Here is a 15,785-nt window from a genome sequence, read left to right as displayed (position 1 = left end):
ATAAGGAGAACATACATCCCTACTAAAGAAGGAGAGAGATGGAGAATTTGAATGAACATGGAGATAAATGAAATAAATAGAAGGGAAGCATTTTGTTAGACTTTTCCAGTCACTTCTGCTAGCATTCTTGGGCCCGGTAGAAAGGATAAAGGACAAGATACCCAAGCTAATACTTAATAGGAAGATGGAAGGGGTCAGAAGAACAGGTGGACCATGGAAGAGATGGCTAAAGAATGTGGAGGATGATTTGAAGGCAATGGGAGTAGCAAGATGGAGGGAGGAAACGGGAAGAAGAACTGAATAGTTATAAACTATAGGAAGCCAAGGCCTTCACAGGCATATGTAGCTGCAAATGATGATTTAGTATTTAATACATATTACTTAATACCTCATTATCATCGTACGAATTTTGCTTGTTAATAAGAATAACGAAGTATATAATAAGTTGACTGAACTTTAGTGGAGAACTTACGAGAGATTCATTATGAGGATAGGACTTCAGAATTATCGTCGCAGGAGTTGAAGAAAGTTCCAAGCTTGGAGTTCATATTCTTTTCTTTTCAAGTTTCCGCTATTCACAAACAAACTACTTTCGGATGCTTCAAAGGGCAATCACAACCCGCGACATCCCCCCGTTTCCGCCCGTAAAGCAAAATAAAAAAAAAGAAGTTTCAATTTTCGGAAGCAGTGAAGTGCCCGTAACTACTTCTCCTCTTGGACTTAATACGAGGATTTCGAAATAATTTTCTTCCGAGTGAGTGAGGCAGCACTTCTTTAAGTGGCCCATTCTTCCTCTGCTCAGAGCGCCGTCGCGACATCCTTCAGGCGCCCATAAACTCAACTTGGGGAGAAAAAGCACTACTCCTTCGGAAAGAAAGGGGAAAAAAGGACGTCGGAAGAAGGAGATCTAGCTGAGGGCTCCTCCTCCATACATATGTAAGTTTCCCTCCTTGAAGGACTAGACAGTGGATTCAGTCGCACTCTCCGGGACATGGGAAAACTTCTATAGTGCGCCTAAATAGCTCGACCGCGTTTCTCATCCTCTCTCATTTCGTCGCATTATGGGCGAGTAAGTGGGCAATGACCACGAAAGCAAGATGAAGTAGGAGTGGTCGAGCCTTAAATCACCCATTGTACGCAAAAGATACACGGTCAGTTTCTTTGACACGCTTAAATTCCTTATCGAAACAAATACAGCGGATTAGGATTTATAATTACAAGCGTGATGCGCCCGCTCCAAGCGGGCTTCCCCCACTCTTTTCAATGCAGATCCAAAGAGGGATAGGCGTGTTTCTAATTTTAAAATGTAGAAAAAAAGGCAGGGTCTAATGTACAAATTTAATTGGAATGTTCATGTACAAATTGAGGTCAGAGGACCTCTTTAAACACAACATTGGAAGTAATTACACTATCCTCTGTTAAACGCACATGATGACTCATACTTACGTATCAACAGGAGACTTGAATGTGGAATCAGCCCCATTTTGATAAAAGTTATTTAAAGAATGCGAGATATTGTTGCAAATGAACAAATGTATCAGTTTGTACGCCGTTAACGTCTGGAATATTTACCGTTTTTTTGTTTTTTTTATTTTTTTAAAACCAATTTTAGGAAACAATAACAATTTTTAGGAAGTAAGATATGCCGTCGCATGTTCTCTGATAAATTCTGTGCATTTTGGTACCTCATTTGTAGAGTTTAGTTGCGTATAAGTTGAAAAAAAGGTATCTATACAGTAGAAATAATATAGAAGATTATCTTTTTATTGAGTTGATGGGATTAGAAAAGGAATGAGATTTCCATCCCCGAATCATTGCGGAAAGTGATAGCGTGAATCGGTCACTTTTCCGCCATCAGTGGAGGGATCGCCCGGATGGGACGGAAAAAATGATCGTGTAATCCACGCTTAACAAAGAACCTCGAAACTGCTACGGATTAAATTTCATCTTTCGAGATCCTAACTGCTCGCTTGCTCGTGGTCGAGCAGTAAACATTTCTTGACTATTCGGTCATTCTCAAGCACACTGCGATATTGTCAGTTTCTGGATCTGGGCGACAGGCGCGCAGCTATTGGGGGGGGGGGGGGGGGGTTTAGGCCCAACTTATACTGGAGGGGATATGTAATATCTGCCAGGGTAAGCTGCAGGTGCGGATACCCTCCCGCTGAAATGTTTTTAGATAAATGGTTCAAAATGATGAATTTTACGGCTTTCTTAAGGTTATTTTATTAATCCTTACAATATTCTATAAGTGATATCCATCCAATTAAGTAGAATGGATTAAATTCAAAAAATTCCTCACAGCACCGGGGGGGGGTTCGTTTAATCCCCCAAGCACCCCTCGCTGCGCCACTGCTGTGCGAGGTGTATTCACAAAGGAGTAGAAACTAAATTTCTAAATTTCTGAAAATGAAAAAGCAGGAGCAATTTCCACAATTTTACGTTTATTAATACTACCGGTTTCGCTTTTCAGCATCATCAGGTACAAAAATATCAAATGCGCTACGCTTAAATAGGAAAGGTAGGAGGGGGTGGTGGGCGGTAAGGTGGGGAAGGGGATGGATTGGAGGAAGACATTAAGGACAATTAGTGTATTTGTCATACCCCTCTCTAACCCCATCCTCAGTTTTCCCAAGCCCCGTGACTGTACACCCTCCCTCCTTCCCCTTCCCCCGCCTTACCGCCCACCACCCCCTCCTACCTTTCCTATTTAAGCGTAGCGCACTTGATATTTTTGTACCTGATGATGCTGAAAAGCGAAACCGGTAGTATTAATAAATGTAAAATTGTGGAAATTGCTCCTGCTTTTTCATTTTCATTATGTCACGTTTCCACTCCATCTCACCTGAAACCTTCGACTATATTCTAAATTTCTAGTGAGTTTGGAGAGTCCGATTTTTAATTTTTATTACGTTGGTATACATACCCCTTAAGTATGATAAAATTTTCAGCTCTATTCATTGTTTACTTTTTCTGCGACAACCACCATGCGATTTTCGACTCACACTTCATCACTTGTTCGTGATTTTTTGCCAAAAACAATACTGTAACGATGACCCTGCCTCCATAGTCGCCAGGCATGGCCCCGAGTGACTTTTTCCTACTTTCCAAATATATAGGGAGACTTTAAGAGCCATCGTTACACAAGAATGGATGATATTAAATGAAATCGCTGACAGAGCTAAAAAAAACTCCCCCGAAGATCGAGTTTGAGAAGTGTTTCGAGGATTGAATGAAGAGCAGAAATACGTTCATAATATCTAATGGGTACTATTTTGAAGGCGACTACATCAGCGTAGACGGAAAAATAATTTTTTTCAAAAAAACTAAAATTCCCGTTATTTTCTGAACATTCCTCGTATATACTGTTTGGATAGGGAGTTGGAAGAGGGTAGGCAGGAGATGCGTCATTAGGTGGTGCTTTTGGGGAATGGGACGGAAAGGAGTGGAGAGTGGCCCATGAATGTGTGCTCGTTCATTAAGGAATTGCCTCATCCTTGCACAATTCCTAATCTTTCTAGTACGTGACCTCGATGTCGCGGAGCGTTTGAGAATAAACGATCGAAACGCGTTGTGCGGTGCGCAATGAACTTGTGGAAAAGTGACATCTCCTTTTGTCAGGATGTCACTCACTATATGTTTTTTTGCTAGGAAATAGCATCTGCCGAATTGCAATTGGTCATTTATTCTTGTTCTTGTTCTCTCATTTGCAATAAAAATTCTTAATATGGGCAGGCAGGCCCCGGGGCATATACCACTTTTGTACCTTTCTATTTAAGTAATCAAAATTGGTTTACCTATAATTCTAAAACATAGCAAACTAAACTGCATAAAAGGTATTCCAGATCAATTTTCCCAATTTTTTTCAAGCTTTTAATTTGCCAAATTCTCACCAAAGTAAAATTCCCCATGTACACAATATCATTTAACATAGCTATATATATTATGAAATATGATTTGATACTTTCCCGGCGAATGGTATGGGTACAGTGGTAGTTGAAACGTTGGCCGTTATGAATAAATTAACCCGGTGGGAATCCCGAGAAGAGTTTGCCCACATGGTTTTATAATATTAAAAATTACTGGTAATTTTTCACAGACACTTTAATCTTATTTTACGACCGGTTTCAATGCATTTTGTGCTTTCTTCAAGTGCCGTCTTAACAAATACATGTATAATTCAGGAAAGCCTTCCATTTACTCTCCCCTACCACAACTATTTTTTCTTATCAGTCTAGTATAAATTACACCATTAAAGACGGTTCCTTTCCTATGATTTAAATCCAAAATATACTGTCGTATAGACTATCGACTGTCCCTCCCCCGTTAACTACCCCAAAACCCACTATTCAAACCTCCCTTAGTCTCAGCAACATTTTCCGCACTAAATTACCAAACACCTAAAGCGTCACAGCCTAAATGAGATCCCCCTCATCTTTTTTATACGGGCTGCTCAAGTATGCCACTTTTTTAAGACAATGCCGCATCCTAATGTGAAGGGGTCATGCATTTTCCCCCGAAATGCGATCGATCTAGATTTTGACAGTACGAATGGATTTATGTTACGCCTTCCTAAAATCGCTTTGCAGTTGTTCTCAGATGATCCATTGGTATCTCATACTTTCCTGCCACTTCATCAGCCTAATCATGATGCTCATTTGATGCAGCTTAGGACGTTTTTTTCTAATGAGCGGAAATTTTATCATATTTTTTATAAAAATGAATTCTTGAGGTTTAGGCCCTTTTGCATACAAAAATATTTGACGACGTTTCGTAAATTTATTTTCAATATTCAAGACTAATATTTATGCAGCATGCCTTTTATGTACTTATTTGTTTGATAGTGCTACGCTTTTGTGTTATATTTACACCAATTTTGATCAGTTATAAGGATACAGAAGCGGTATATACCGCAGGGTGGCGATTAATACCAGGGTATATAAGTACGATTGTTTTAGCAAAAGTTACAAGCCTCGAGAAATACGACCCCGTAATGTTAATTTGCAAATGAGAGATCAAAAAGAAGAATAATGAGACAAATTGCCCTTTGGCAGATGCTATTTCCCAGAACGGTAATATTTCAGTTCACACTATTTTAACCTTCAGAGAGATCGGTGGGATACCTCTGTGTAATCGAAATAGCGCCATAAAAATATATAGCTTGTAAAATAGCTGCACTTAATCACAGAAAATTATGCCACTGCTCGTACTCGACGGACAAACACGGTCGCTTGAAATTTTGGAGCCAAAAACAACCTTGATATAAATAAAATTTATTTTATTTATCAGATTTTAAATATAATGTACATGCATAAAGCTATCTCTAGTGCTAAATAAAGGATAGCATTTTCACTTGGATGGTGATAAAAATATTTTATAAATTACAGTGGGACCTATAAATTACTGCGGGCCACGATTAAGCTATCGCATTTAAGCTATTTTTATTCATTAATTTTGGTTTTTGATTAGAAGTATTTTTGTGTTGTAACGCTTTTGAGGGTAAATCCTGAGTTATCATAATGTAAGGCACAGAAATTGTTGGATTTTTACAATAATGGAGTCACCAAAAATTATTTAAGCAGGATTCACAAAACAAAATCATTTTATCAATTAATGTCGGGAATCAGTCGATGGGAGAATATCACTTGCAACTACATACAACCCCGCAAGCAGCCTCAACAGGCGTGTTGAGGAGGGTGTTAGGACATAAGCCGTTAACGAAGGAAAAGGAAATGCCGTAACGAAGTTCCGCCTCGCATTTATTAAAATCTATTATAGTTTGAGGGAAAACGAATTCACATACCTATGCTTTGGGAAAAATATTTCTTATAATTTATCGTTTCTGACGAACCCATAAATATTTTGGGGTTCTAATATGATGTTCCCCGCGTCACACTGAAAGATATCTAATCTCAATTGCTCGAGCGATATAATCCTAGCGCGTAGCCTCCCAGTCTCTAGCGGCTCCCACCCTAATTCGACGCCAACGCTTTTGATGATGACCGCAAAAAAATACCGACATTAGCTCTCTTGTCGCAAAAAAAATGAAAACAGAGAAAGCGCAAGGAAACTGCCGACAACCTCTCTCTCTCTCTATCTCTCCCAAGAATAGTTGGTAGTGGCTAATGCACTCGAGGGCTCAAGACCCCCATTATCTCCGGGCGATAGCAGTGGGATGGGCGGGAGGAAGTATCTCTTTTTCTTCTTCTTTTCACCTTTCTCCGCGAGCGCACACAAAGACGGGCTGAAGGGAAAGGAAAGAAGGAACGGTAGTGAGTGTCGCAGTGGCTGGGAGCGGAAGCCGGGCGTCGTCGTCGCGACGCGTCGCGTCGTCAGCCTACACACAGGTCGTGGAGGAGGGCAGAGTCGGAAGGGGTGTGGGGCGCCCCCATCGTTACCGTCGTCTCCTCCAAGCGTCCCCTCACGCCAGGATGAAGAAAGACGCGTACCCCTTGGAGAAGAACACTGGAGAGTGCTTGTTGCGGGGCAATTTGTTCGCTTCAGACTCTTTGTAAAATCTCTCTCTTCTCTTCATGATTCCACTGTCATGAATTTTCTGACCACAATTTAGTTCGTTTTGGAATTTTGGTCACTATTTGTTACGTTTTTTTCTATTAAAGTATTCTACCGATTAATGTAGGTTTTCATGGAGAATATAATAAGTATTCCGGCAGTCTGCCTTACTTCATGGACTTCCCTATTCAATTCGCAATAAGGCCTATTCCCTTTTATTCTATCTAAAATTTCTATTCTCTTTCTTCCTTTGCTTTGATTACCATTCATTAACATTCTATCCTCTAATACTGTTTTCAACATCCCACTCAGTACTAGCTCCTGTCAACTCCTCTGTAATCTTCGTATCTCAACTAGAAATTCGTCACATATTAAATGAAAATCACTCTTTCTGTACCCCTATTCTCATTCTATGTTGATGAACACCGAATAGCCATCCATAAATGTTATTTATTTTTTTTACTTATAACAGTGATAACAAGCCAATTTTTTAAGCCAATAATAAATGGCAAAACGTTGGCCGTGAGATAAGGTTACTTTCATTTGATGCATGACATATAGTGACCAAAATTTCTCAACGGGCCTAATGTAAACATATTGGTTAAGAAAGGTAACAAAGTTTCCTAACATGTTTATTCCATTCGCAAAATCTGTGGTATATAAATTGCTTCTGTTAATAAAGCTGTTTTTTTTCGTGTTAGAATTGCATGAACCGCTTTGTTTGTAATCGCAAAATTTGTGATGCTTACGTCATTTTAGCTAATTTTTACTCCCCCTCCGTTTTATTTCATACTACTTAATATAAATAACAATGACTGCATCAAATAAGAAAAAATCTAAGAATTTTGATCGGCCATTTCTTTTAAAGACTGAGATACTTATATAACGCGAAGGAGAGCGTGATTCAGTGAAATGTCTAGATGCAAGTCCCCCGAATTTGTAAATCTGGTCCCCCGAATCTCAGACTGGGTTAACCGAACAAGGTGTTGATGTCTCAAGCCCACATTGTAGCATTGGAATCGAAGGTCGATATTGGTAAGCCACTATCGAATGGAAAACCACACAACTATTCTGGAACGGTCGTTTTTCAAAACTCTCTATACAATACTTAATATTCAGTATTCATCCATCACTTTTATAAGCAGTGCTATATATTCTGTGCGTTTACGAATGGATAAGAGTGACTGACAATGGTCCTGTGTTGCATCCAAACGCGATGCAATAGTGCAAAAAATCGAAGTTTTTCATCATTTTCTTTAGGAACGAACTTCCAAAGGCATGAATAACTGCATGGTTATGAATGGACGCCTTGTTTCATTACGACCCCGTCTCTTCTCTTTCGCAGGATCGGCGCCACGATCGACCTCACCGCCACGGGTAAGAGCCACGCTCGTCGCGAGCCATGAAGTCCAGGCCGTCGGACCAGTACGCTTCGTGCCCGCAGCTGCAGAAGGGCGTGGACGCCAAGGCGCCCCCTTCAGAGACCGAGTTGGCCCTCAGGCACTTCACCACGAAGTACGACTCGTACCGCGGCCTCCTCCAGGCTTCCCGGAGGAGGCTCTCCGACGGCGGGGGGCCGGAGGACTCGCCCGGAGGCACGCTGCACGATGACTCCGGCGCCGAGGAGAGCGCCGCCGAGGACGCGGCCGCCTCCGGGAGGGTCACGGAGCAGGAGAGGCTGCAGATCGAGTCCTTCTTCCGCGGTCTCAAGACCAACGTCTTCGTGTGCCGCTCCCTCGCCAACCTGTACGTAGGGAGGAGGACTTCGGCCATCCACAACGGGTCCGGGGGAGGCGTTGACGGCCCGGAGGAGTGGGACCTGCACTACACGGGCATCCCAGTGGTCATCCTGGACGTGGGCGAGACGAGGTCGAGGAGCAAGAGGCGCATAACCATGCTTCTGGCCGAGAGAGGGTCTTGCTTCGCCCTCTGGCAGGTAAGGATGGGGTCAAAAGCTTACGTAAAAGTTCTTGGCCCCCGTGAGTGACTGGGCGCTCTTCCCATCAGTGCCAATTTCAAACTCAACCGCCACCCTTACAGTATCCCGTATTTATATAAACTTGGCAGGCTAATATGACCTTTTGGGATTTGTTGTCAACAACAAATCCCACGAGGTGAAAGCCAGAAGCCATGGAGACATCTGCAAAATCAACGCCGCGGAAAGCCACGGGTCAACTGGCCGACCCAGGCATATAATTCTGGGAGTACTGTCCGGGAAGGACGGTCGATGAGATTGGCAGTCGTTGGGAAGAACCTCCAGATAATATCGAGACTCGAACCGGGGACCCTTCGATCTGCAGCCTAGCGCTCATGTCTTCCACGATCCCAATTTCTCTACCCTGTTATTATTATCCCCTGCACCTATTTCCAATTATTTGTTTAGATTCAGGCGATACTTAATGTAAAAAAAACACGAAATAATTTCCCAACACGATTTACCGAAAAAACGACCGATTTCGTTAAAAGCTTGGCTATCCAGCCACTGATAACAGTTTTTTTAAAGAATAATCATCCTCAAACGACAAATACGAGAATAAATTTTAAAAATTAAGCTAATTCTGCTAATTAAGCCTGGAAAGTCATTAAAATGCTTTTTCCCAAATAATGGTGAGATTAACGGCATCGGCACATATATCATAGAAACAAGGTGTGCAGCATTTTTTCTCGTACCTTAGGAAAACTCTTCCATTTCCCGTCAGAGGTTCCACCTCTTGGCATCTATCACAGTCTCTCTCTAAGATTTATCACCAGCCATTAGGGTAATCTGAAATACAAGAGAAGAATAGCAACTGGTAGATTACAAATAATCCGAGGAAAAAGTGCAATGCTCCTAACTCACACATTTCCATTTTGTGAATGTGCATGGTCCCTTGAACTCATATACAGCGTAAAAACAAAGCATATTCATCTCCCTTCATTTGAAATTTTACGAGGGCTTTTATAGAAATGAAGAACATAAGTTTCTTCGGAGTAAATTGCAAGCAACCACTAGAGTGTATGTTGTGCATTCACCTACAGTATTTATCGACGAGCGATGCATTGCCTTCAAATATACTGTACAAATACGAATATTATTCGTACGCCTACCCCATAGTAATTTGTACGCCTACATCTTGAGTCAGTACTCACCAAGACTCATCTTTTCCATACACTACAAACCATTTTTCTACCAAATGAATAAGTAACTATTAGCTTAGCGATTATTTGAGACCTTTACATACTGATCAGGAAATTGCTACAAGCTTGAGGCAAAACACCAAGTTAGTGAAATCATATAAATTTTACCACGCTGAATTTAAGCGTGAGGTTGCACTCTGTAAGTTCATAGTGCCTGGATATTATAATCATCAATCAATATAATCATGGTCAATTATCATGAATTTCTTGGAAACAAGAATCGAAAAAGAAGCGTGGCTGACAGCCTTGTACTCTTGTCTTTTTCATCTCAGGATCGGTTTGGTATTGTGGCAAAAGTTCTGGCTTCCCTCCTTGTGGGCCCAAGTTCAAATCCCGGTGGTGGCGGAGATCTTTCATGGACAGTCCATTTACAGTGTCAAATCCCTGCTTGAGTGCTTTGTGGAGGGAACTTCAAGTTAAACACTCTGCCCGTCGGATGGGACGTTAAGCCGTGGTCCCCTTGGAGCCTTTCGTTAAGAGCAGGCCAGGTTTATCTCCCCCTTCGCTCATGGAGCAATTGATCTCAGCTGTCGCATGCCTCCTCCAAATACCATACCATACGGATGCATTGCATGAAATCTTCCTTGGTAAAAGGTTGCTGGTTCGAAAATCACTGAACACCTTTGAAGAGAATGCTAAAATATTCGCAGTACTGAACAGTCAGGAAATCCCCAGTCGGAATAGCTAACTGATAACATGACCACGCTAATCGCACACGTCACCTGTCTCGAGACCAGCTGTGCCTCGCTCGTGATGCATAATTCCAACCGTGAGGATGACATGAAATGTGACGCAAGTACTACATGAGGCTGCTGGTCGGCGGCGATAGCATATACCTCACTCTTTCCAGAACCGAATATGAACTTTAAATGCGAAAAATTAAGCTCATATCGCGGATGAGATATATTTATTTTTAATCCTTCGCAATTATTTAGATCCATTAAAAGCCAGTTATTTAGAGTAAGGAGTTGTAAATTAAAAATAATCAAAACTAGTATTTTTTCACACAAATAATTGACAGAAATAGAAAAAGATCATTAACGAGCCTAGTGGCTCAAATTTTCACCTCGAAAAATAACATTGTTGATAAAATAGATAAATAGATTTTCTAAAATTTACATTTTTCACTGTACTAGGTGATAAAAGGTTTTTCAGAATATTTTTGCCCAAAAATTGTTTCAAATATGGGTGCCATATTTCCAGAAATTATGCGGGGTGGCCGCCCCCTCCCCCGAATCCGCCGCTGGCTACCTCCACTTATGCGGCCAATTAGTGAGGGGAACCCTTGAGATCAAGCAAAACACTGCGTGCATTCGGAGATTAAAACACCTATTACCATCATCATTAGTCAGCAATCCTTAGATTGGTTTAACGCAGCTCTCCATTCCTCTCTACTATCCTCTAGCCTTTTCACAGCGATATATTTCTTCTCTTTCACAAATATTTATTACCGTTTTTCAATCCCTAATTTCTAATAATTAGTGGTTTCAGGCGTGATTGTATGGAATCTACTTCACATAATGAAAAGTTAAAAAAAAATTGTAATTCCATATAAAGATTCATGTATGACCTAGGTTTCGACGTGGCACGTCATTGGCGGGCCACTTCTAAGCCAAAGTCGTGCATTAACTATTTATGTGCACAGTGGTGTAACTAGGAATATGCTTTGAGCGGGGATGAGATAGTCTGGGGTGGGAAATTTTTTTAAAAATGACATGCCTCAATATACATTTTACATCATTTTGGCAATAAAAATTTAAATTTAAGCAGATGCAGTAATTATATTTCAAAACTAAATTTCTAAATAACTTTTTTATTTCTCTGATGCTTTAGGGGGGATCTATCCTCTCATCCCCCCACAGTTACGCCACTGTATGTGCATTTACAAAGTTTTCTTTGCTTTTCATTACCCTAATTTCTTCTAACAAAATTTTTGTAATTTTGATAGGCGTCTTATAATCCCAAAGGAGTAGCATAGGACTGGTAACAAGACGCCCATCAAAACTGCAAAAAGTTTGCTAGAAGAAATTAGAGATTAGAAACTACTTTTCCCGCCGGTAATTAATCATATGTGAACACGGCCGAGGAACTTTTATTAAGTGACTTTTTATTTCTCCTTTGCAGGATACTATCGACCACTTAACAGCCTACGCAGGAGCAGGGAAGGCATTTCACACGATGCATCTGTCGGCCGACCACAGGAGACTGGCCGGCTTAAGTTTCGACTGCACGGACGCCGCTGACGAATTGCTCGCACACATCGAATCCCTGACCGCCAAGCCAGAGAACATAAGCCTCTCCGTGCCCGGAGGCGGCGGTTGGGGAAGCAGCAACGGCAGCAGCGGAGCCAGGAGACGGAAACTCCTGCAGCGAAACAAGAGGGTCGAACTGCCGCCCAAATCGCAGATCTCCCAACCGTGCTGCTTCCAGCACGTGAGCAGCGTGGACGCCGCCGATCGCAACAGATATTTCTCGCTGCAGGCGTTGGTTCCCGCGGGTCCCGCCGGGAGCGCTGGCTCCGCGACACAGTCCCCGCACTCCGCCATGCTCGCTCCCCAGGCGCTGACCGCGGGCGGAGACATCTCGTGAGATTACCCTCAACTCGGTGGTGAAGGCGACGGCACCAGTGTCAAAGGGTGCCGCCGATGCGTCTTGTTTTGAAAAGACCGCAGTCACTACCGATGTGCTCAACGATGAACAAAGGAATACCGAAGTAAGAATTGTCGTCAATCGACACTGATTCATGACTGAACAAAAGGACCAAATTAAAAAACACTGACCAAAACATGTTTTAAAAAAAGTGACCGTGACGAAAGTGGACACTCTGCAAGTGACATCGTCGCCATAATTATTAACTGCACACTGCCCTTGTGGTTGTGAGAGATACATTGTGAGATGAATTTTTTTACCGGAAAGTGAGACTGATGTTGTTTATACAGCGAGGGGCGTGATAAGCGCCCTTCAGGTTAATAAGAAAAAAGTTGATACATAATAAACTCGTTGACCTAAGTCTAGGTGTTTCAGAAATTGGCTCAGAAGTGATAGGTGTTTGAAGATATGAATATTTTCGGGTATTGAGGGTTTATGGCGGAGGAATAGGAATGATGATTTCATATTCGTAGGTACTAAGAAAAGCTTCAAGCAGAGAGTATGATAAGTACCCAGCTGAATGGGGGGATTTCTCTTTAATTGTATTTTACATTGTTCGAGTGAAACTGTACTCGCATAGATAATATGGATGCATTGAGCCGTAAGTATTTGTAATGATGTCATTAAATATATGTAATCGATGTTTCTCATCAAGTTCTATTTCCACTAGATGATTTTTTTTAACTTGAGAAGGATTTCTTTTGTCAAATGCATTGTTATTTTCTTAAATATTTTCTTAACTGTAAATCCTTGTGATTTCATTTATTTCTTACTGTGATACGTGTTCCATCATTTTCTACAGGTTTTGAACATGAAAGACAATTTTACGATGATTGACATCCGTAAAGTGGGTGCATCATATCATAAATAATTTAACGAATTTTAAAAGGAGTACTTTTTTGATGTACCAACATTTGTAACAGATAAGTACAGAGAACTGTAAATTACTTGCACAATCCTTCTCATTCACATCCATGTCTGATATATAAAACTGATTGTGGAGGTGAAGAATCTGTGTAAGCCCATTATAGACCATTTAGAAACTAAATAAACAGACTTTTTTTAACCATTATGACAAGTTGACATGGATATATGGACATGGATTTGTATGCATGAAACTTTTCTGTGAAGTAAAAAAGCCTGTTTTCTTAATTTCTAATGCCTCTATTTCTGCTTTCCAACCTCATTTGCAAGTAAAATTTGATCAGATTTTTTTACTCCTTTAATTTGTGTGTTTACCGCATGTGCCCCACCGATATAATCTATAATCAGAATATTTGCATATATGGAAGAAATATTATCTAAAGAATTTATCATTTTAATCATGTATAAAAAATTAATGAAAGACATTGATTATGTCTTGATGTTTCTGAATCCGGTTTAAGAAAATTGATTACATGGATTCCCTTCCAGATTTTAAGAATGTTTTCAATATTTTATGAAATGAGAGAATATTAGTGCATATTTTGCTTTGTAAAGGTATTGTTGATGCAAATGTTTGCAATTTGTTTACTCTTATTGTAAAGAGTATATGTTACATTCAAAACTTTTCTAATAAAATCATGTAAATTATGGCGTTTCAATGATTTATAATAATTTTAAAAAACTCTCTTCTCTAAAACAAGCAAGTAAGTATGACATGCAAAGAATTATACCATGGGGTTGATGATGTCTAAGATGAAAAAATACACTTTGGTGTCTCCATTCTTGTGGAAAGCATCCTAACACCCCATCCAAAAACATCTACCTCCCCACCAGTGGCGTGCCTATGAGGGGGGGATAGATCCCCCCCACCAAAGCCTCAGTGAACAAAATAATAATTCAAAACTTTTGTCTAATTTTAACATGTAATAACTTCACCTGCCTAAATTAAAATTTTTAGCGTCAAAATGATGTAAAATGTATTTCCAGTCATGTCATTTTTCAAACATTTTCCCTGAAAAAGTTTCCTGGTGGGGGGGGGGGACCACAAGCCATTCCATTCCCCCCCAAAGCATATTCTTAGTCATTAGTCATTGCTCCCCACAAAGCATTTCCTGAGAACAAACTGCCACTTAACCCGTTAACGCCTAGCGGTACCGTATGGTACCAGCTGGTAGTGCAGTGCTAAACGTAACTTTTTTTCATTTACCGTAATTTATTAGGATTTTTGAGGGTTTTGAATTGATAAGAATATTTTTAGTGACATTTTCCGATAAGTTTGCCATTTTAAAGCTGTAATTAAGGCATTTACAGCCGTTTGAAATTTGAGAATTATCAAGTAGCCCAAAAAAAAACGGAATTTTTAGAATAAGCATTTCGATTTTCATTACTTACGCCTTATGTGCTGTTAATACAAAGGTTTTATTATGTAATTATGCCTTTGTAAATTTTGCACCAAATGTCTCAGAATTTAGTAAACATTAAGATGCATGATTACCACAAAAATCTCAGAAACTTTTTAATTCAGGTGTTACCGGGTTAACCAGTAAAACCACCAAGCCCCCTTTGCTGCGCACTTGGGAGGAATAAGGGCTAAGTATGTACGTACATACTCAAGAATTATCTGAAAACATCGAAACGCACTTAGTGTGAAATAAAAGTTTTGGATCTGAAGTTTTCGTGTTTTGTCATTTTGATAAAATAGTTGCACCGTCTCAGTAGATATATCCAGGTTTATTTGAGTTTTTCTGTTCTTTTGTTATCAAATGCAGAAAAATTTTATAATTGACACTGTCACTAAATTTGTCCATCATGAAGAATACAAACTGTCAAGCTCGTTGGTTGTATGTAATAAACCAAGATTTCAAATTCTCCACTCTAATCTACTACTAAATTTACTTATCAGAACACCAAGCAACTGTGAATCATAGATTCAGAAAAATATTGCAGTCTCCCAAAAAAATGGTCTGAAAGTCCTAAAATTCCTGAACTCACTGCAAGTGTTTCCTCTTACAAGAATCAAGTTCAGCATTCAACAAGGAAAACAGAAATTAATAAAAGAAAAGGTGAAGGAATAGGCTGATTAGAAAATTTTACAGCTGTTTGTGATAGAGTTGGTAAAATAAAGAAGCCTGTATTTTTGAGTTTCTCTGTCCGTTTCCTAATTCTCAAACCATTTGCGGCAAAAATTGATGGTCTTAACTTTTGAGCAGATATGTTATTGGCATCAGGAGTTTCTGAATAATTGATCACTATTTCCCAGCTGATCCATGCTTCCTCACATCATCTTCACATGGTTCCTTATATGTAGTTAGCATTCCTGAGAACAATTTTTCCCTCAATGACTTGTTCCCTCTATAGAAGAGAATAAACCACCCTAATGCCACCACCAACTCATATAACGAGGGCGGCAGCCAGAGATGGGGAGAATCTATAAATACCAGTAAATAGGGTCCGTTAGCTACTTCTTAAAATTTGTAATTAGTAACAAATACCAGTTACAAAGTCAAGAAGTAGCTTGTTAG

General features: G+C 40.2%; 1 protein-coding gene across 2 annotated transcripts in view; it reads left to right on the top strand.

Moving 5' to 3' along the window:
- Window positions 1-13,911, top strand: part of LOC124157163 — a 373,770-nt gene extending 359,859 nt beyond the window's left edge. For both annotated transcript variants that reach the window (XM_046531680.1, XM_046531681.1), the window contains 2 exons: window positions 7,859-8,449; window positions 11,815-13,911. In XM_046531680.1, the coding sequence (XP_046387636.1) occupies window positions 7,916-8,449; window positions 11,815-12,279 (999 nt within the window). In that variant the 5' untranslated portion in view covers window positions 7,859-7,915 and the 3' untranslated portion in view covers window positions 12,280-13,911. The remainder of the gene's footprint in view (window positions 1-7,858; window positions 8,450-11,814) is intronic.
- The last annotated feature ends 1,874 nt before the right edge of the window (window positions 13,912-15,785 follow it).

The sequence above is a fragment of the Ischnura elegans genome, chromosome 4, assembly GCF_921293095.1.
Source record: "Ischnura elegans chromosome 4, ioIscEleg1.1, whole genome shotgun sequence".
Lineage (NCBI taxonomy): Eukaryota > Metazoa > Arthropoda > Insecta > Odonata > Coenagrionidae > Ischnura > Ischnura elegans.
Note: the sequence above shows the minus strand (reverse complement) of the source record. Positions and strands in the feature narration are given on the sequence as shown.